At 55.7% G+C, this 20,244-nt stretch overlaps 1 protein-coding gene and 1 non-coding gene across 2 annotated transcripts in view; one reads left to right on the top strand and one right to left on the bottom strand.

Moving 5' to 3' along the window:
* Plxdc1 (plexin domain containing 1) overlaps window positions 1-20,244 on the bottom strand; it is a 40,917-nt gene that overhangs the window by 4,556 nt on the left and 16,117 nt on the right. The window contains exons 3-11 of the mRNA XM_003466909.5: window positions 15,843-15,986; window positions 15,680-15,749; window positions 15,326-15,448; window positions 14,436-14,554; window positions 14,128-14,227; window positions 6,601-6,696; window positions 5,312-5,393; window positions 3,062-3,122; window positions 2,099-2,240 (exon numbers count right to left, since the gene is read on the bottom strand). Coding sequence (XP_003466957.2) covers window positions 2,099-2,240; window positions 3,062-3,122; window positions 5,312-5,393; window positions 6,601-6,696; window positions 14,128-14,227; window positions 14,436-14,554; window positions 15,326-15,448; window positions 15,680-15,749; window positions 15,843-15,986 — 937 coding nt within the window. The remainder of the gene's footprint in view (window positions 1-2,098; window positions 2,241-3,061; window positions 3,123-5,311; window positions 5,394-6,600; window positions 6,697-14,127; window positions 14,228-14,435; window positions 14,555-15,325; window positions 15,449-15,679; window positions 15,750-15,842; window positions 15,987-20,244) is intronic.
* LOC111755970 (small nucleolar RNA U13) lies at window positions 20,006-20,107 on the top strand. Its single transcript, XR_002790500.2, has one exon. It is a non-coding gene; the product is annotated as a small nucleolar RNA U13 (small nucleolar RNA).

Genomic DNA, 20,244 nt, shown 5'->3' on the forward strand with positions numbered 1-20,244 from the left:
CATGGGGTGTGTTCCCAACAAACTTAAAATATCAACAAATATATGGAAAGTATACACTATGAGGGAAACTGAAAACGTTCCCCTGTAAGTCTATCATGGTGGCTCATGCCTGTATCCTCAGCACTCCCTGAAGGCTGAGGCGGGAGGATCACAAGTTTGAGCCCAGCCTGGGCAACTTAGAGTCTATCTCAAAATCAAATGAAAAGGGCTGGGGATGCGGCTCAGAATAAAGGCCCTGGGGGAAAACCATGGGGCTTCCTCTAGGTGTAAGGTCAGCCTTCCACACTGGCTTATTAGCTCCCCACTGGGCTAAGGTTTTCTTCTGCTGTGACTCCATCTTCCGAAGAATCGCACCATCAATACTGAAGTTCTTTTTTTTTTTTTTTTTAATAGATTCTCCCTACAAATTCAGGCTGGCCTTGAATTTGTGGCAATCTGCTGTCTCAGCCTCCTGAGTGCTGGGATTACAGGCATATGCTACCACACGGGGCTGGGTCTTTTTTTGGTCTTTTTCCTTTTTATCAGTACCGGGGATCAAACTCAAGACTGCCTGCTTGCAAGGCAGGCGCTTATGCCGCTGAGCTAAACCCCAGCCTCCGCGCTGAGTCTTAAAAACCCTTATTAGTTCTTTGCGGTTCTCAGGCAACCTCTGGGTCCCCTCCACAGCCAGAGCCTTGAGGGTCCTGCTGTGTTCCGAATCTGCACAGACTCATTTCTACTTCTTCTTCTCTCTCTCTCTCTCTTTTTTTTTTTTTTTTTTTGGGTACCGGGGATCGAACTCACGAGCTCAGGCTTGCCAGGCAGGCACGCATGCCACTGAACTAAATCCCTGCCTATTTCTACTTCTTTCAGCATGGGGAAAGGCAGTGGGTGGAGGGAAAGGACAAATTTGGAGTTGCATGAAACCTGACTCCATTTCTTCTGGGCCTGTCTGCGCCTTAATGTCTTCCTTATAAAGTAAAGAGACGCAGGGAGTTTAAAAAAAAAAAAAATTTAGCTGGGTTTGATGAAACATGACTGTAATTCCAGCACTCAGGAGGCTGAGGCAGAAGAGTCACCGAGAGTTTGAGGCCAGCCTGGGCTGCACAGCAAGACCCTGCCTCAAAAAAAAATTTTAAGTGGCAGGAGAGACGGGATGGGGGTGCTGGAAGTGAGGGAGCGGGAAGATTTAAAGGGGGATTGGTGCCAATGTGATTTTTGCTGTAATTCTTTTGAAAAATGTGGCCATTCGCTGTATTTTTCCATCACGTCTCACACCAACAACCAGGGGTGCTAGGACTGATCAGGAACCATGAGTGGCTTCAGCACATGGCAGACCCAGGACGTCAGCCCTGCTGTCTTTCCCAGCCTTCGTGACTGCCCTCTGGCCAGTCCCACGCCAGCTGGCCTGCGATTAGAGGCGGCTGCCTCCTGCAGCTCGCAGCGGCCTCATTTGCCCCTGAAGCCTAGTTCGTCCCCTAGGAGGACGTGAGGTCGTGGCTCAGCCATGCCTCCCCTCTATGCCCCTTCCCTCCTTCCCATCATTCCCTGCGAGCCAGGGTCGGCACCGCGGGGGCTGCTGGGAACCCGGCCTCTTGCATCTGCGCAGAAGTGGAGGGGGCTCGCGGGTCTGGACGTGAGGTACCTGGAAAAGACTCCCGGCCTCAGGCGGCCGAGAAGCCTTAGGGACAGAGCACATCATCGCCCTACTGGGTCCCTCTTCCCACAAAAGGAGCCAATGCCAAGGGGGCCTGAGAGTTGGGGCCGGGGTAGAGGAACTCACATCCGAGTGTGGACCCGGGTAAAGAAGCTTCGTGAGGGTCACCGTCCAGCTGAACCAAGATGACCCCATAACGTATCCAGAGCCCAGAAAGGACATCGATTGCCCCTCCTAGTGACGCCATCCCACAGCCTGCCAGGGGCAGCACCAGGCTTAGAGTCATGGGGCGACACCCCCTCTTCTTGTGCCCGCCCCTGGCTCAGTGCGGGGAGCTCAGCTCCCAGAATGGGGCCGTCTGCAGTCTGCAGTGTGCAGAAGGGCAGGAAGGCCCTGGCCAAGACATTGAGCATCCCTAGTTGCTCTCTCCAGGCCCCGCCCTGCGCCAGGCCCTGACTTTACCTTCCGTGGTGAGGCTGTCAATCAAGAGGGAGGAGGCAGTGGTGGTGATGGTGATGTCCCTGTCCGAGGGGCTGCCCGAGCTACTGGGCGAAGCCAAGTACTGATCCTCGTCCTGGAAGTCCTCGCACGTCCTGCCTTCTGCCTGCAAGAGACCGCTGTGCTGCTGCTGGAAGTGGCTGGGCCCCCAGTACATTTAGACCTCTCATTAGTCTCAGCTACTGAGGAAGCTGAGGCAGGAGTGTCCTGAACCTAGGAGTTTGAAGCCAGCCTGGGCAACGTAGTGAGATCTTGTCTCACAAAATAAACTAAACTTTCCACTTTGTCTTGTAAGGGTCTTGTCCCACAGGGCAATCTGTCAGCTGTTTCGAATCCTTCCCCAAGGAAGGATTAATCAGTAGGGCGCTGGCCCCTGGCTTTTGGGATTATATTAAAACAACATTAAAGAATCAAAGCACAGAGAGTTCTAGCTGTGAGAATGAACTTGCACGGGATTCTAAACAGCAGATGTTGGGGCACCCTTCACACCTTAGACTGACTGCTACCCCTAAAAGCTGAAGGACTAGCACCTGGCTGGTGCTTCATGGATGTCATCGTACTCTTAGCCTCTCCAAGGATCCATGCCCAGGTTCCCCTCCACAGGGGTCCCGAAGCAAGTTTCTGGGGACTGCCTGTTCATGCCCAAGTGCAGGAAGTACTCATGGCTGGGGCTCACAGTGCTCTCTAGAACCTTCTAGAACCTTGCACAGTGGTCCGAGGGACTCAGAGCAGATTGAACACAAATCATAGATGGAGCAGAGGAGAAGACACCAAGGATTAAAGACAAGAGGGCTGAGGCAGGAGGATTGCTGTGAGTTTGCAGCTGGCCTAATGTATATGGCAAGACTGTATCTCTGAAAAAATTTTTAAAAAGGCATCCAGAGAAGAGCTGGGACGGGGCCCCCACAGGTTGCCCAAGCTGCTCACCTCCTGAGCACAGCCATAGGTCAGCCACTCCTGACGGTAGCGGTCAAAACCACTGGAGCACCTGTAAAAGGACAGGAAGATGAGATTGTAGGGGTCAGCACAGTAGCCCCAATTTTGCAACCCTCAATTCAGTAGCTACAGACCAGGTGGTCGGGCAGTGCCCTGGGTGCCGGGCAGCTGAGGGACCTGCAGCAGGACCCTCCTGCCCCTCCACCCTTTCCTTGGAGGGCAGGAAGGTGTGTGCAGGGTCCCCATCTTCCTGACCCGGCTCCCTTGGGTCAAGGCCACATCTGCCCAGATGTGTGTGGTGGGCTGTATGACCTCTAATGACGCTAAGGTCCCTTTGACCCTGTGCCACATGGTACTGCTGAGCCCCCTTTGAGAAATGCTTGCCCCTGCGCTTGGAGAGCAGGGCTGTGCAGAGCAGGCTAGGTGAGGTTTAGGGTTCTGGTTTGGTTCCGATGCAGCCAGTACTTTCTGCGTGACTATAAAGGGCAGAGGGTGGCGTGATGGAGTCAGGGAGAAATTGAGTCATCAAGCACTGCCCAGAGAAAGGGTGGAGGCGGAGGTCAGCCAGAACCTCCAACACACATTTCTGCTCTTGTCTCTTCAGTATTGGGGAAGCCACTGCGCCCCACAGGAGCTCAGGGACATCTGCATGGAAAGAACATCTGGAACCACGAGGGCTAGGAAGTCGCTCTTGGCGAGTTCACTGTGCACCAGCAGCCCACCTGCTATCTGCCCCAGAAGGGCAAGGCCTCTGTGGGCCCAGAGCTGCCTGTCTGCAGTAGGATGACCGGACCAGGCCTTCCTGTAGGTCCCCTTGTCCTCCACTGTGGGGCTGGGGGTGCTGGGGGAGGCTGGGGACTTGTTTCTTTTAGATCAAACTGATTTCCCAGGAGCTCAGCCTGCTGGGCAGGTCTAAGGGCAACCATAGTGAGCCCTGGTAGCCACCCAGAGTGAAAGGCTGGAGCAGAAAGTGCCACTGGCTGGGCACCTCTGGAATGCCTGGCACTGTCCAGGCCTGACCTGTACCCACAGCACCTCTGGGAGGCTGACTGATGTCCAAGGCAAGGATTATGGCCATCACAAGCTAATCCAGGGGCTGAGTTCACCTTAGATTCCAGAGGGGATCATGGTGGGGACAGGGTGACAGGAAGATGCCGCCAGGAAAAGTGATATGGTCTATATCAGTCCTGGCCCAGAGCAGGGACAGAGCCCCGGAGATGCGGTGGGGGGAGAGGCAGCAGGATAAGGAGAAGGGAGAAGAGACCCATGGGTGCCCCATGGCACTCACTGTGCCCCCTGGCATTTCAGGGATCTGGCTCAGCCTGGGCTCCAGACAGCTGGCAGGGAGGGGCTTGTGCTAGGGTGCATCAGGCCCATGGTGGGGACAGGAAGTTTCCAGCCCATGTCAGTCTCACATCCTGCAATGGCACCACCTGCCACAGTGCTGTAACCACAGCAGGGCACGGTCCATACTGGAAACCCCCTTCCCCTACTCTTGATGTCAAGCCCCACCCCCACAACACTGCCATGGTCCCCACTAAGAGTTCTGCTTCCATCTGACTCATTCTGCAGCTCCTGTGGCTCAGCGCATGTCGCACGCTGAGTCCCAGGGTGGCAGCCAGTCCTGAGATCCAGGGTGCCCCATCCAAGGTTGCCTGGGGGACCGCCCCTCCCCATCCGCCCCGCAAGCGCTCCAGATGTAGCAAGGCACAGTTAGGCTCACAGGGGCCCAGTCTCTGGGATCCCAGGCCTGGGGCTGGGGGATCCCGAAGGTGACTCTGAGTTCCAGGGCTTCCCACTTCCTCGGGAGCCCTTGTTTCCCAGGATTGCCTGTCAACAATTTCTCCTGGACCGGAGAACTGAATTTGGGACAGTTTCCGTGGGGGCGTGGATGGTGAATCAGCCTTAGGAACTGCATCCCACACTGGCTGCCACCCAGGAAGCTGCTTCCAAAACCAGGCGCAGGCCGCCTTCGACGCAGCCCAGGTTTCCACAGATGCCTCTGCTTCCATGCCCGGGCCTGCAGGGACCCTCCATCCTGGTCCTTGAAGACCGCGCTGAGGCAGGGCCCTGGGGTAGAGGGCTCTGCCGTGGCTCATAGCTGTCTCAGCAAGAGCTTCTGCTTTTCCAGTCATTAGCAAAAGAAGCTCCAGGTGGAAATGCAGGTTCCCAGTGCAGAGGGTGGAGGAATTTACAAGTCTGTTGGGGTCCCCTCGGGGTCAGTGTGGAGCTGGCACGAACCTCTGCAGGACGTGGCACCAGGAGCAGTTGAAGTTCAGGTCAGAGGAGATGCAGGTGTCACAGCTCTGGTGCTGCAGGCAGGCTGGGGGGTGGGGAGACGGAGACAGAGACAGAGACAGAGACAGTGACAGAGATGCTTAGCCCCAGGCCTTTCTGCAGCCTCCAGGCTTCTCCCGGAATGTGAGGACGTTCAAGGTCACCAGTGCCATCCTCACTTTGAGTCTTTCCTTCCCTCCATCTGGCACTAGTGGATCAGGTCCTGAGCCACTGCTGGGGACCCCTGCCACTGCTGATCCCCTGGTCCCTGCCTTTTCCAATCCCATGGAGAGACAGACACCGACCAGATCATCCCACAAAAGCAATGACCGAGTTAGAACTGTCTTGCAGCTCATGACATTTTACGGAGGAAAACTCCAGGGATCCCTAAGTATGAAGCCTTAAGTATGGGTCCCACTTGGTTGGGAGGTCACAGGGAAACAGGGCCACCATGGTGGGGCAGATGGCTGTGATGACCAGATGGGACCCTGGGCACAGTGAGCGCTTGCCCTGTGTAGTGTGGCACGAGCCAGAAGCCGTCATGGGACCCCATGAAACTACAGAAGCAGGATGTTTACCTTGAGGGACACACTGCTACCAGGAGACCTAAATAAGCCTTCGAGCCTCCCTGGCTCTCTGTCAGTTTACAGATCACTAATTTGGAGGAGCTGTGCTGTCCAGGCTGCTTCCTGGCTTTGCTGTGGCTGTTGTTACGGTAACAGTTGCTTGGTTACTTCCAGGAACCTGAAGCCCACTTTTGCTGAAGGCTTTGACCCTTCCCTTGAGCCCACAGACACCCAGGGGTGACTGTTATGGGCTAAGACACACAGGGCCTCTTTATAATGTGTCTGTTCCCTTTGCTCTGAGCTTTTGGATCAGATTCTGCTCAGTTGTGCACACACAGACAGCTGATTATTTAAAAGTGTTTTGCCCAGAGCCAGGCATGGCAAGGCACACACACCTGTCATCCTAGCACTCAGGAGGCTGAGGCAGGAGGATCACCTTGAGTTTGAGGTCAGCCTGGGCTACATGGAGGACTCTATCTTAAAAACAAACAAAAGCCAAGCTCTGCCTAGGTTGCTCTAGCCTTTGCCACAGCTCCAGGAAGGAGGGGGTGCTGGGCTCAGGTTACAGATGGAACCAGAGGCCAGGAGGCAGTGGCCATGCCCTCCAGGGCTCGGGCAAGCATGGTCTGATACAAGAGTACCTCCATGATGGCACAACATTCCCAGCCTGGATAGGACCCTACTCACTGGGCAGCGGGGTGAACTCCACGGCGGAGGCACTGGCAATCCTGCTGGTGTCCAGCTCCACACGGTGATACTCAAAGATGGTCCTGCGACGGGACTCTGCGAGAGAGGCAGCATCTGTCCTCAGACGCAGTCCCAGCCTGAGGCTCCGGGGCCTGCCCTGGGCCTGGATTTAGCCCAGAAGAGCTCACAGCTTGGAAGGAGCAGGGAAGACTGAGAGCCGGGGACACTGAGGATTCAGGGAACCGGGGCTAGAGGTGAGCTGGGGAGCAGCCTAGGGCACAAGCAGTCAGCTACCCCTGCTGGCCCCACACAGTGTGGGCTGTGCAGGTCCCAAGAGCCTCAATATCTTATGTTTTGTTTTTTTGAGACAGGGTCTTGCTCTGTAGCCCAAACTGTTCTTGAACTCATGGCGATCCTCCTACCTCAGCCTCCTGAGCTGAGATGAGAGGTATGCACCCCACACCTGGCTCTGCAGGAGGCAGCAGAGCTCAGTGAGTCAGTCACAGACAGAGGGGCTCCTGTGTCTCCGCTGTGCACCCCACCTGCCCCTCCTATAAAGAATCTGGGCGCCCACCACATAGCTGCACATCGAGGCACATTTCAACATTTGCTGCCCCACCTTAGAATTGCTCCCCACTCCTTCCCCCGGCAGTGAACCTCGGTTTGGCACCCAAAGCCCCCTCTCCCCATTGTACCTGCTGCAGCCTCAGCCCCTGATACCTCAGAGACCAAAGGGTGACACCCAGGACAGGTCCTCTGGTGCAATGAAGAGGGCGCTGAGCTGGTGTTGGTGGCAAAGGTTCCTGGAACTCAACAGGCCCCTGCAGGCAGGCTCAAGGCCTGAAATCCCTGGGGAGGCCATCGGTCACCCTGTTACCCACTGACCAGGCACTGAACTGGGCCACCCTTAGCTGATGCTTGTGGGTGTTGCTGGGACACAGTAGATCCCCCCTCAAGGCTCCTGGCCCGGTGTTGCCTGGCAGCCTGGACATCACCACCACCCCTTTCTACTCTGCCCCAGCACTGACCTTTCCTTGCCCAGCGTCCCAGGGCCGCCCCCTGCCAGCCCCCCAGGTCCCCTCCTGCTTCCCTCCTGGGGTCACGCTGGCTTCCCTTGCTTTTCTCTCTTGCCTTCAGCAGAAATGGGACACCAGGAGACATGGGGACATTAATGCTCACGGGGTATATGAGCTTGGAGTCCCAGGGCGGCTGACTCTTTACCACCCCGGCCACTAGAGGAGGGCCAGGGCCACCCTTCTTGCCAGGGACAGTGACACCCCAGCCTCCCTCCCAGGACTCCTGCATGGGGGCCAGGTAGCTTCTAAGGAGACCCAGGTTCCCCCCTCCCCCGCCCTCCGCCTCCTGTCCTGAGCATATCTGGGACTCGCTGTCTCCTGGGCAAGCAGCCAGGAATGGGAGGACAAGGGTCTAGCTCGCTCTGGCAGGTGCCCAGCGGGAGCACTGCCCAGGGTGGGCTTGGTCAGAGAGGAGATGGGTCAAGAGTTGCAGGGCACTGATTAGTTGAGGTATCCTTTGTCTTCATGTCACGGTGAAGAAACTGAGTCCATACCAAGAAACCTGCAGACTCAACCTTGCACAGCCCTTTAGGATCACCAAGCCCGTCCCTAGCCTTCAGCACTGAAGCCCGCAGTGGTGACCTATGGTAGCGTGTGGCAGGAGGCTGTCTGCATCACTCAAAGCTCTATAAGGTTTGCAGATTCCCCCAGACGCCCGCACTGCCCTACCGAGCCCTTTGGGCAGCACCCAGGGTGGGTGCGGGCTCTGTTGCCCTGGTGCCCTGTCAAGTCCCGGCCACTTGGTGACACCCAGGCCAGACCTGATGCTGGGTCTGAATCACCTCATTGGACCTGGTACCTTTCTGGGGTACACAGACAGATGTCACCATCTCCCCTTTGGAGAGCAGGGACCAAGCAGGGATGATGGTTCCCCAAAGCCACACCAGTTTTGTGTTTAGTTTTTAGCATGGCTTAGGCTGATTTCAGCCTGATTCCAAGCTGCCCACCTAGCGTCTCTGAGTGTACACAGAGGGGGGACACAGGTTCTGTGCCACTTGGTAACCTCTGGGGACCACTGTGGCACTGGGGAGGATGCCAGGGCCAGGTTGTGCAGTGCCTGAGGGCACTGAGAAACACTTGGACACCCTGCCACAGACTCTCTGAGATGTGGGAGCGAAAGAAGAGGAAACAGAACAGGAGAATCAGAAAGCAGAGAGAAAATAGAGACAGACAGGGCAGGCAGCAGAGAGAAGCCACCTGATCCTTTCACAAGAGACCAGAGGGGAGCGCATGGTGCACCTGGGGTCCCCTCACCCAGCCCACCTTCAGGAGCAGAAGTCCCCCTGCTACAGGATCCCCTGTCCCCTGCAAAACAACAGCAGAAATTAAAAAAAAGAAAACCGAAGAGAGATCCAGATGAATGCACAGTGAGCAAAGCTAGCGTCCATGAAAAGGACACAGATATCTGAGAATTTAACCTAGAAAAGGCTGGGTTGGAAGTCATGGGCTATGGGAAAGGAGAAGAGGGGGAGGGGAGGGGAGAGGAGGGGGAGGGGAGGGGAGGAGGGAGGGGAGCGTCATCCTGCTCTGCCAAGCCTCCCAAAAATAGTTCTGTGAATTAGAAGGTTTTGCAGGAGTGCATCAAAGGGGGAATAAAAAGGCAGCAAAGGAAGGAAAGAGTGGGTCTGGTGTGCTGATATTTTCAAGAAAAAGAAGAGAGGGCGGGAAGACAGGAAATCCAGAAAGAAGAGGATGGCTCCCGGTATTCAGTCAATAGACGGGCTGGGCAGCTTGGAAAATCCAAACATGGGCCACTGATCCCAAGCCCACTGGATGCTGAGAGGACGGATTCTCCTGGGTGGCTAAGGCAGCCTCCCTGCTGGCTCCCGCTCCGGTAAAGCTCTGTCTTCCAACTTTTCCTGGTCTCACAAATGCGAGTGATTAACATTAAGTTGCCTCTTAATATTTTTACTGACCTAATGTTACTGGCTCATGAAAGAACTAAGAATCTGATTTGTTAGTTTTTTGGAAAAGGAGTTTTAATTTTCATCCTGTTAGTATAAAATGTATCTTTTCCAAATTCATATAAACCAACACAGCTCTTACAGAAAAAAAAAAAAAAAAAAAAGATCTAATGAGTGTGTTTATCCTCCTCCAGCCAAGAGGAGCTGTGAGAACCTGGGGTGTCTGGTGACTAAAAGAGCCCAGTTCCCCATCAATTCACCCCCACAGGCACAGGGGTGCCCCCCTTCACAGACACACAGATCCTTGTTCATGCACACAGGCTTCTGCTTTGGGTGCCGGGGATGGAACCCGACTCATCACAATGACCTCCATCTGCTCCCCTTTCAAAAACTTTTATCCTGAAGCCAAGTCCCACGGCAGTTGATAAACTGCCCAAGCTAAGCTTGAACTTGGGAGCCCCTTGCCTCAGCTGGGAGTGAGTGCTGGGATCACAGGTGGGCCCCACCATGCCCCATTTATGGGTTTTTTTTGTTTCTAAACAAGGAAGGCCCCTGCCACATACAAGCGGGTCTGACAGAGACTAGGAGAGGAAGGGTCATGTTTGCAGTTCCTTCTGCGTTATGACAAGGTAGCCTGGGGGCTTTCACAGTGCTCCTCAGTTGCTGTCCCCAGGAGCCCTGTGTGCCCTGCAAAGCCACCCCTTCGGCACCAAGGTGCAGGGGGAGAAAGGGTAAACATGAAACCCCAGCTGCCCTCTCTCTTGCCCTGCAAGGGGCTGAAGCCACAGGGCCTGGGGTCTAATGTCAGCCTTCGAGGCTCAGCCCCATGGTCCCCACTCAGCTCCACAGGCTCCAGTGTCACCTGTCCCACTACTAAGTCAGTGTCTACTCTCCTGATCACTTGCCTTGGCCTGAGACTTCAAGCTCCCCAAGACAGAGTCCTGGTGCCTCTGCAGCCCTGAGCCTGGCTTCAAGGCTTCTTAACACTTAACAAGGCTTCAAGAAATGACAATAAGGTCAGGCATGGTAGTGCACACTTGTAATCCCACCACTCAGGGAGGCTGAGGCAGGAAGATCTTCACAAGCTCAAGGACAGCCCAGGTTACATAACAAGGTCAAGGACAACCTGAACTGCATAGCAAGACTTGGCCTCAAAAAAAACAAAACAAAAAATGACAATGAATGAATGGCTGATGAGGTGTGAACAGATGGTTTGCAGACTCCAAGAAAACTCTGACAAGATTTCTACAGCAGCTGTGGCCCAGAGAGAGCCATCCCAGTTCCCACCCCACATAGAGAGGATCTTTCTCAAAGGGGTCATTTCCGGGCAAACACGGAAAGCCAGGCACTGGCCAAGTTCTCAGAGTTTAGGGTGCACCCCAGCCATGGCTGCCGCTGGAGATGGCCAGCTGTCCCCCAAAAAGAGACAGCAGGCCAGGGAGGCGCGGGGGTGGTGATGCGTCCCCGCTTGGAGCCCGGCTGGCACCCAGGGCCAGCTGGGGCTTGTTGGAGTGTGGGCTCTGGTAATGGTTTCATTTTTCATAAACACAGCCCTCGGCCTTGCGCCTGAGAGCATTGCCTGCGGACTCTTTCCCCACAGCTGGGATCACCCTGGACAGTGAGTCCATCTGCGGGTGGGTGTGGGCGCCGCCCCAGCCCAGCGTCTGGTGCCTGGAGACCTTCTGCTTCCTCTCCGACCCAGGCAGCCTGATGTGTCTAGGGTCCCGGAGGACCTGCACCCTGCCCAGTGCAGCTGGCAGCTCTGCACCCAGGTGCAGGCCCATTTCTGTTTCCACCTCAGCTCCTGGGGACACTGCAGGTCCCCCGCGGTTGGCTGTGGCCTCAAAGTGTCAGGTGGGGTCTGGGCTGTATATCCATTCTTTGATTCCTTCTCTCCTCTCATTCTGCGTTTAATAATCCTCACTCAGGTCTGGCAGTATGACTCAGGGTTGTGATCAAAGTGTCACCAGGGTCACTGTTACTGGGATGGCTGAAGGGCACGAAGGGGTTTGCTTCTAGAAGCAGGACTCAGGTCCCCAAGAGGCTGCTTGGCTCCTTGACTTGTGAGCCTCTCCCAGGACAGCTCACCACAGGGGCCCTGGCCCTTGACCCCACAGACAAGGCGGCAGGAGGGCTCCTCTTCTTCTCACCCCCTCACATATTCCAGGCTGGCCTTGGACTCCCAGTGTCCCTCTGCAGCCAGCTCTGGAACCCCCACCACTCCTACCTGGGACACCCCATTATACCAGGTGGGCTGAGCATCTTCCAACCCTGCATCAAAGCCTTGGGCACCCCAGAATCCCACAGGAACCCCTAGCCTGCCCTGCCCCTGGGGCTGACTTCCTCTTCTTTCCCCCATCCAACAGCTTGATGCAACCCACATCTCCTGAAACAGACCGGGACCGGCCCTCGGGTCCCCACACGCCCTGGATGTGCATACCTGGGGCAGCTGAGGAGGAAAGGATTCAATCTAGAGTCAGGGAGGGTCAGATTAAGTAAGGCTGAATGTCTGGGCATCCTGGCACATTGCTGTCATCCCAGCACCCTGGGAGGCTGAGGCAGGAGGATCAACAGTTTAAATCCAACCTGGGCAATTCTGAGACTTAGCAAGACCTTGTCTCAAAATTCAAAATAGAAAAGGGGCCAGGGCTCGGTGTGAAGGCCGTGGTTCAATCCCCAGTACAAAGGCTCAGTGGGATTGAGATTGGGAAGATGGGGGTCTCAGTTCTCTCCTCCAGGCCTGTGTGACCACAGCCAAGTCACACACCTCGCTGAGGCCTTGGGCTCACTGGTTTGTTTATTTATTTATTTGGTTTCTTGAGACAGGGTCAGACTGGATTTGAACTCATGGCAATCCTTCTGCCTCAGCCTCCCAAGTGCTGGGCTTCCAGGCCTGTACCACTGAGGTCACGTGTGCCCAAGTGGAGCAGTCCAGAGGCACAGGCCACCCTCACCACGGGAGCGAAGGGAGCAGAGTAAACATGAAGCTGTAAGGCTGGTGCCAGGGCATGGCAGTGTGGTTAGCATGTCAGGCAGATGGGAAAGCAGCTTCCCGGTACCCTTGTCCTCGGGCAGTGTCCTCTCAGCGAGAGTTTCACACAGTGATCTGCTGCCAACCATAGGACGCGGCAAAAATCATTAAAATTCTGCTTGGAAGACTGGTTTCCCCTCCTCCAGTTCTCTTGCCACTTTGTCTGTTGGGTCAGGGGCCAGGGCCCCTGTGGTGAGCTGTCCTGGGAGAGGCTCACAAGGCAAGGAACCAAGCAGACTCTTTGGGGACCTGAGTCCTGATTCTGGAAACAAACCTCTTCTTGCCCCTCAGCCATCCCAATAACAGTGACCCTGGCTGACACTTTGATCACAGCCTCTGAAAGACACCCCTGAGTCATTCTGTGCTTCCTGGGCCACAGAAACTAAGGTAATACAGTCTCCATTTTCCAGTCACTATATTTGGGGACCACTTGTTACACAGCAGTAGCTAACTAATACAATGTGGGGTTTTCCTTGTGATGCTAGGGATAGAATCCAGGCGTCCACAGGCCAGGCAAATGCTGTATACCAGGCCCCACCCAAGCCCTCTCCAGTTGTTTTCTCACATGGGTTTTGGCTTTGGTAAAGCCCCCAAGACCCCACAGACCTTGGAGACAGCTGACTGACTGGGGGGACTCCAGGGAGGGGGTCTGGAGGACAGGGACAACTGTCATCTCTTCTTTTCTTCAAAACTAGAGATTGAAGCAGGGCCTACACACTGAGCTATGTCCCAGTCCCTTTTTATTTTTATTTATATTTAATTCGACTTAATTTAATTTCATGTTTTTGTCATTTTGAGACAGGGTCTTGCTATGCATTTCAGGCTGACCTTAAGCTTACTCTGTAGCCCAGGCTGGTCTCAAACTCACAATGATCCTCCTGCCTTAGCCTCCCAAATGCTGGGATTACAAGTGTGCACCACCACACCCGGCCCTTTTTCATTTTTTAAACAATGACTTATTTTTTATTTTATTTTATTTATTTTTTTATTGGTACCAGGGATTGAATTCATGAGTGCCGGCTTGCAAGGCAGGAGCTTATGTCTCTGAGCTAAATCCCCAGCCCCCCTTTTTCATTTTTTATTTTGAGATAAAGACTTGATAGGCCACTAAGTCACCCAGGCAGGGCTCAAATTTACAATCCCCCTGCCTCAGCCTCCCAGGATGCTAAGACTGTAGTTGTGCTCCTCTCCAGCCAGCAAGAACGCTAATCTTTTCTCCACATTCTTACATATCTTTTACATTTTGAAACAGCTAAATTTTCATAAGTTCAAGCCCAGCCTGGGCCACACAGTATCTCAGCATGAAAAGCCTCCTCTGGCCTCAGATTGGGGTTTGAGATAGGAGAGAAAGAGCTGTGTCCCCTAACATGCCAGCACTAGAGCGGGGATCCAGAAGGACAGCTCCCCTTTTGTCTGCACCCATTTTACAGAGGAGGCAGCTGAGGCTGTGAGAGGATGTGGTTCGCAGGAGGACGAAGGTCGAGGCCATCCCACTGGCTGGGTCCCCTAGACTCACCTGGCACACCCGGGGCCGGATTGAGGACCATGAAGGCGTCTGACAGGCCAGCTTTCACGGGGTGCTGGGCGGAGCTGATCTCCCAGACAGACATGGGAATCTGTGGCGGGAGAAGGGGCTCTGTCTACCCGAGTCGCCTGGGCTGACCGAGACTCCAGGGAGCTCGGAGCCAGCTCCTAGAGGGCGCGAGAAAATGCCTCGTGCCTCCCCTGCACCCCCCCCCCCCAATTCCACGGTGTCCCCACACTGCTCAGCCCCAGCCCAGGGCCAGCCCCGGGACTAACGTCCCGCCGCCGCCAGCCGCTCACCTCTTTGTAAACGAAGATGATGCGGCCATCTCGGTGCAGAGCGGCCTGGAACGTGAAGCTGCCCCTGTCCTCGCAGCCCTGGAGGTAGATGTGGTCCCACTGCACCACGAAGACGGTCCCTGGGGAGAGAGCAGAGTGGGCTGGGCAGGGAGGTGGGACAGGGAGCAGGTGGGGGAATGGGGAGCAGGTGGGGGCCCAGAAGCAGGGGCCCCTGGAGTGGGCTGCACTTGAGCTGGATCCCCTTGGGTTGATGGGGACACCTTAGTCACTCTCCTGTCCCTGAGACACAACACTTTGCACCCACAGTTTACAGAGAAGTTGATTTTGGCTCCCATTTTATTAAAGGTTTCAGCTTTTGCACAGAAGGCAGCACCGCGCCCAGGGAGTCCAGTGGAGGGCGGAGTCTTTCCAGGCCCCGCCCCTCCCAAGACCACGCCCACCGCCTAGCCTCGCCTTTACCACAGCCACCCAGGACTCCTTCCCCTGTGGTCTGTTCCTCTGTGACTCGGTCTACAGCTGAGCCTGCCCTTGAGCTCACAGCAATCCTCCTGCCTCAGCCTTACAAATGCTGCAATTGCAGGCACCTGTCACCGTGCCTGAATTTCCAGATCTTTCAAAAGGCCCCTGTGAGTCCATGAAGCTTTGGGGCAACTTGGAGACATAATAGAGGCCGCTCTGTTCTCCTGGGAGGATGATGACACACAGCAGTGGTCCCCGAGCTCTCCCTTACCTCCAAGAGCAAAGCACTCCCAAGTGATTTTCTTGGCCCTGCTGGGCAGTAGGCATTGTCCCCAGAATGTGGGGACTGCGGCTGATAACCCCCCGCTGGCTTTGGGCTCCCCTACAGGGGCTGGGCTGGGTGCAGCACTGGTGCCCGGGCTCTGGCTCACCGTTGTCGTAGTAGGCCACTGTGGAGTTGTGGGAATAGCCAGGGTTGAAGTTGGCCATGAGGGGCGCAACATACTGCGTGGCTGTGAGCATCCGGTGGATCACATCACCCATGAAGAGGAAGCCTGGGGGCACAGGTGGAGGGACCCAGCATCACCTGTGAGGCCCCCTCACAACTGTCCCCCTGCCCGGGACTCTGGGTCTGGCGTGCTTAGAGCCAGAGAGCCCCAGAGCAGAGCAGGCCCTGCCTGTGCCCCATGGGCATGAACTGCAGCGGGAAGAAAATGGAAGAAGCCCAGGAAGGGTGTCTCCAGGGAGCCTCCCGCCCCCTCCCATGCAGGCCCTCCCAGCCTTACCTCCTGTTGCTATGGTGACCTGTCGCAGAGGATGCCCGTAGAAAGGGAAATCGAAGGACAGGACTACCCTCTGCAGGGACAGGGCAGGGTCAGTCTGGGCAGTGGGGGTGGCACCTGGAGGACCCCCCCCAGATCCTGATCCCAGGCTGGGCTGGACACTCACGGAGGCCTGCCGGTGCGCGCTGGACAGGACCTTGTGCACCCGCACTTGGGTCTGGTTGGCCTCAGCCACATCCACCCACAGCTCCTGGCCTCGGGGCTCGCTGGGGCCGTAGATTCGAGACACATAGTAGTTATGGTTGGACTCCTGCGGGGGACAGCACAGGGCCCCAGGAGAACAGGGGTCAGGCTGGCCAGGCTCAGCTCTGCCCTTGCCACTCAGGCTACCAGCTGCCAGAGGTCACCCACCCATCCTGGGGCACTGGACCTGCAGCCCAGGACCCTGCTAGTACCACAGTGGCCAGGACCTGCCCTGCAGCCCTGAGTCCCTGCAGGGTCCTCGAGGTGCATCAAGGGGACACAGCCCCTGCCCCTGCAGAGCACCTTGCCTAAGAGGAAGGGGAGAGGGACTCCACCGGTGCTGCTAACAGTGTCATTCAGTGCCTCACACCCAGTGGGGGACAGGCCAGGCTGGGGTTGCTTCACAGAGGGGCGCTTGGCGTCTGGGCATCTGGATCACTAAGTGGCTGCCCAGTGGTGGTGGCCATGGACACAGCCAAGGAAGTCCTGCTGCCTGGCTGTCTCTGCCTTGCCTCCTTCCTTCAAAACTCAGTTCAAAGTTCACCTTCTTAGTGACCTCCCGTCTGTCCCGACTCCCCCACCCAGCAAGGAGGGCACCCATCCCTTCCCAGTGCCCTTCGAGTTGCATGGTTCCCAGAGTCCTGCCTTTACGCCACGTGAGCCAGGCTTGCTGGATGGATGGCTTTATCATGAAGCCACCACCCCGGGGCAAGGGCACCACTGTCCCCGGCTGAGGGTGAGGGAGGTCTGGGCTGGACGCTGCCTCTTATGCCTGCCACAGAGCTGCCCCCTTTCAAACAAAAACATTGTGTATGGGCATAGCAGTGCATAGCTGTAATCTCAGCACTCAGGAGGCTGAAGCAGGAGGGTCACCGTGAGTTCTGAACTACACAGAGATCCTGTATCAAAAGAGAACCAAGTGTGTTAAGGGCTGATGGTAGCCTCACGGTAGAAAGAACAGAAGCTATGTTCATTAAGTGCCCTGCAGTCCACCCTCCACATGTCTGATACACCTTGAACACAGAGAGTCAGCAAAGGTCACTCCCGCCTGTGGCTCAAAGTCCTCACACACATGGTGTCTTGGAAGCTCATGCAGGGAGCGGAGCCCTGTGCACTGAGAGGCTGTCTCCTTTGCCCTCTGGAGACAGGGAGGAGGTCACAGGAGAGAGGCCGGGACTGCTGGGATGCAGTTTACGAACCAAGGGACACCAGGGAGGGGTCCTGTTTTAAGCCTCCAAAGTTGGGGTCTTTGCTAACAGCAGCTCAAGGAACCACACACAGAACTGGGGTTGCTGTGGCTCAGCTGGAGCAACCTGGAGCTAGTCTCCAGTGCAGTCAGTCTCCCTGCTTAGGACATTCTGTGGCTCCCCAGTTCTACCCAAGACAGGGGCCACACCCTGACCACAACCCACAAGGTCCTGAGGGGCCGTCTCTGGGCACTGCTGACTTGATGTCCATTCCTTTCTTTGCTAACAGAACACTGATTGTGTAGCAGACAAAACTCCTTCATTTCCTGAATGTCTTAAGGGACCTGGGTCACCGGACCCAGGTTGGCTAAGAGACCAGCCAAAGGATCTAGTGGAGACATTGAAAGAAGTCAAATTTAACAATTTAGACTGGGCATGGTCGTTCACGCCTGCAATCCCAGCACCCAACCCAGGAGGCTGAGGCAGGAGGATCGTTTCGAGTTCGAGACCAGCCTAGGCTACTAAGTGAGCTTAAGGCCAGCCTGAACTATATAACGAGACCCTGTCTTTTTTTATTTTTTTTCGTTTTTATCGGTACCGGGGATCGAACTCATGACTGCCTGCTTGCAAGGCAGGCACTTATGCCACTGAGCTAAACCCCCAGCCCCGAGACCCTGTCTTAAAAACACAAAACAAACAAACAAACAAAACAACAAACTTTAACGACTTGTCTTTTCTTTTATCTTTTCCCTTTTCCCTCCTCATGTCCAGAATGCAGACATGGTAGCTGGGGCTCCAGCAACCATTTTGTCAGTATAAGGACAAGACGCTTCTCCCCTCCCCAAGGATGGTGGGGTAGAAAGCTGGATGGAGCCTAGGTGTTTGAGGCCGTGCTCCGTAAGTGCCTGGCTTCAGCTGTCACCCAGAAACAAATTCTTCCTGAACCTTGGTCTGGCCGCCACTGGCACCTGCTTCTTGCTGGCTGTAATCTGTATTCTGAGTCCACTGGGCTTCTGTCTGCAGAAGCCTCTTTCTCCTGTCACAGTGCTACTCCCTGCAGGAGATCTTATTACCAAAGACCAGGCCAGCAGCAGTGGGAGTGAACAGGTTGGAGCAGTGCCCAGCAGCCATCAGCTACTTGTGGACTCCCGCAGCCACTGCGTCCCTGGCTCCAGGTGGCCCTGACCAAAGCCACGCGGTATATCTGAGAAGCCTAAGCAGGCGTGGATGGTGACGCCAGATGTGTGTATCACTGGCTGGTTCCTCTACAACCTTTATGTCACATGAGGACAAATGGCCTGTCCTGCTGCTCCAAGGAGGAGCCTGGCAGCGGGCCAGGTTCTTGGTGTCACCTTGTTTCCTGTGGCACCACTGTGTCCTGGTCCTCTGCTCTCCCACCTAATGCCACCAAGATCTGAACTCAGGCGTCTACCCTGATGATCCCGTCTGCCCTGAAGTTCCCAAGGACACATGGTCTCCCTCCTTTCCGCATGGCCGACAGAGTCGATGGCCTCCTGATGCTGGCAGAGATTAAATATCAACAGTTGGGCTGGGAATTTAGCTCAGCAGGATAAATGCCTGCCTGGCAAACATGAGGACGTGAGTTCGATCCCCAGTACCAAAAAATAAAAAAAATCAACACAGGCGGCTATGCTCAGATGACCTCCAAACCATGGCTGAGCTCCCTGTTGAGATATAGCAGGGCCTCAGGGCCAAAGATGCCGGGGATCACGGCCAGGATGGAAACACATCAGTCACCGGGAGCAGGACCACTCTGGGCAGCACCGGGCAATCAGCTGGGTCCCACACTGGCTCCCAGTGCCATCCTGTCACAGGGTGACTCTGATCAGCAGGACAGCGAAGCTGGGAGTTGGACCTGTTTGGAGCATTGCCTAAGGACAGCACTTGAGGACAAGGCGGGGTGACCAGAGAGGGCTTGGTGCTGGATACAGCAAAGGACTAGGTCACCGAGGAGCCGAGGACGGCAGGAGGAGGAAGTGCGAGCTGGCATTTGCAGAGCTGGGGCCTTGAGCTGGGCATCTCAGGGGCGTCACCACCAGCAACCCTCAAAGTCATCTAACTATCGGGAGCCAGGGCCGCCCAGGTGGGGGTTACACGTGACTGTGTCATCCTGCTTGGTGTGAGCGGCGGGGGTCGGGGACACACATTGCTGGTGTGTCCTGGTGGGCATGACGGTGTCATTCCGGCGTGTGCCTGGTCCCTGCTCCCTCCTTTTCAGCACTATCCTCTGGGCCGCCTCTTGCCACCATGAACTGATTGGTTTGCTCTGCCAGCCGCTGACTGTTCCTGCCTTGGAGCCAAACCCTGAAACTAAGCCAACTCCAACCTCTTCCCTTCTACACAGTGGGTGTCAGGCACTTTGTTCCAGCAATGGAAAAGTGGCTGACCCAGCTCCCCTCAAAGACAGCCATCCTGCCCACAGCAAAGGCCAGTTTTCCTCTTTCCATAAGCAGCCTCCCTGGAGCAGCAGGAGGCCATCAAATCAGGGCACACAGCCCTCACATTTGCGGGGTGTGGCATGTCCTAATGAGCAGGACAAACAAGATGCCCTCCCATTGCCTAGAGAAATGTAGGTGTGATGACAGGAGCTGAAGTAGCCACTTTGGACTGCAAAACAGAAGGCACATGGTACAGAGAGCAACCCTTCCCTAGCTGTGCTCAAAGTCTCACATGTGGGAGAAGCTCTCTGGTGTCCAGGAGCCTTGTCAGGGGGCTCTGTTACAGTAGTGGAGCCAGCTGGCTAAGGATCCCATGCCAGGCCCAGGGCTGCTTCTGCACAGTGTGTGCTGTGATTTAAAAGCTGCAGAGAGGGGCTGGGGATTTAGCTCAGTGGCATAAGTACCTGCCTTGCGATCCCCGGTACAGATAAAAAAAAAAGATCCTCAGGTTCATAAGCGTGATGATTGGGTGTTCATGCTCCATGCATGACATGTGCCTCCTTTGAACCTTGTTACGACCTCGGCACATTACCCACCTGACGTGAAAAAAAAAAAGCTGCAGAGGCCGCGCCTGCTGAGGGTCCATGCCACCCTGGCCCATCGCCACGCATCTCTGTGACGAGCGTACCCAAACCCTGGCCCATTGCCCACGTGTCTAGGGAGGCGTTTTTCCCATGAA

Source organism: Cavia porcellus, unplaced genomic scaffold (assembly GCF_034190915.1).
Source record: "Cavia porcellus strain 051 isolate PalLab524CR breed Dunkin Hartley unplaced genomic scaffold, mCavPor4.1 scaffold_6, whole genome shotgun sequence".
Lineage (NCBI taxonomy): Eukaryota > Metazoa > Chordata > Mammalia > Rodentia > Caviidae > Cavia > Cavia porcellus.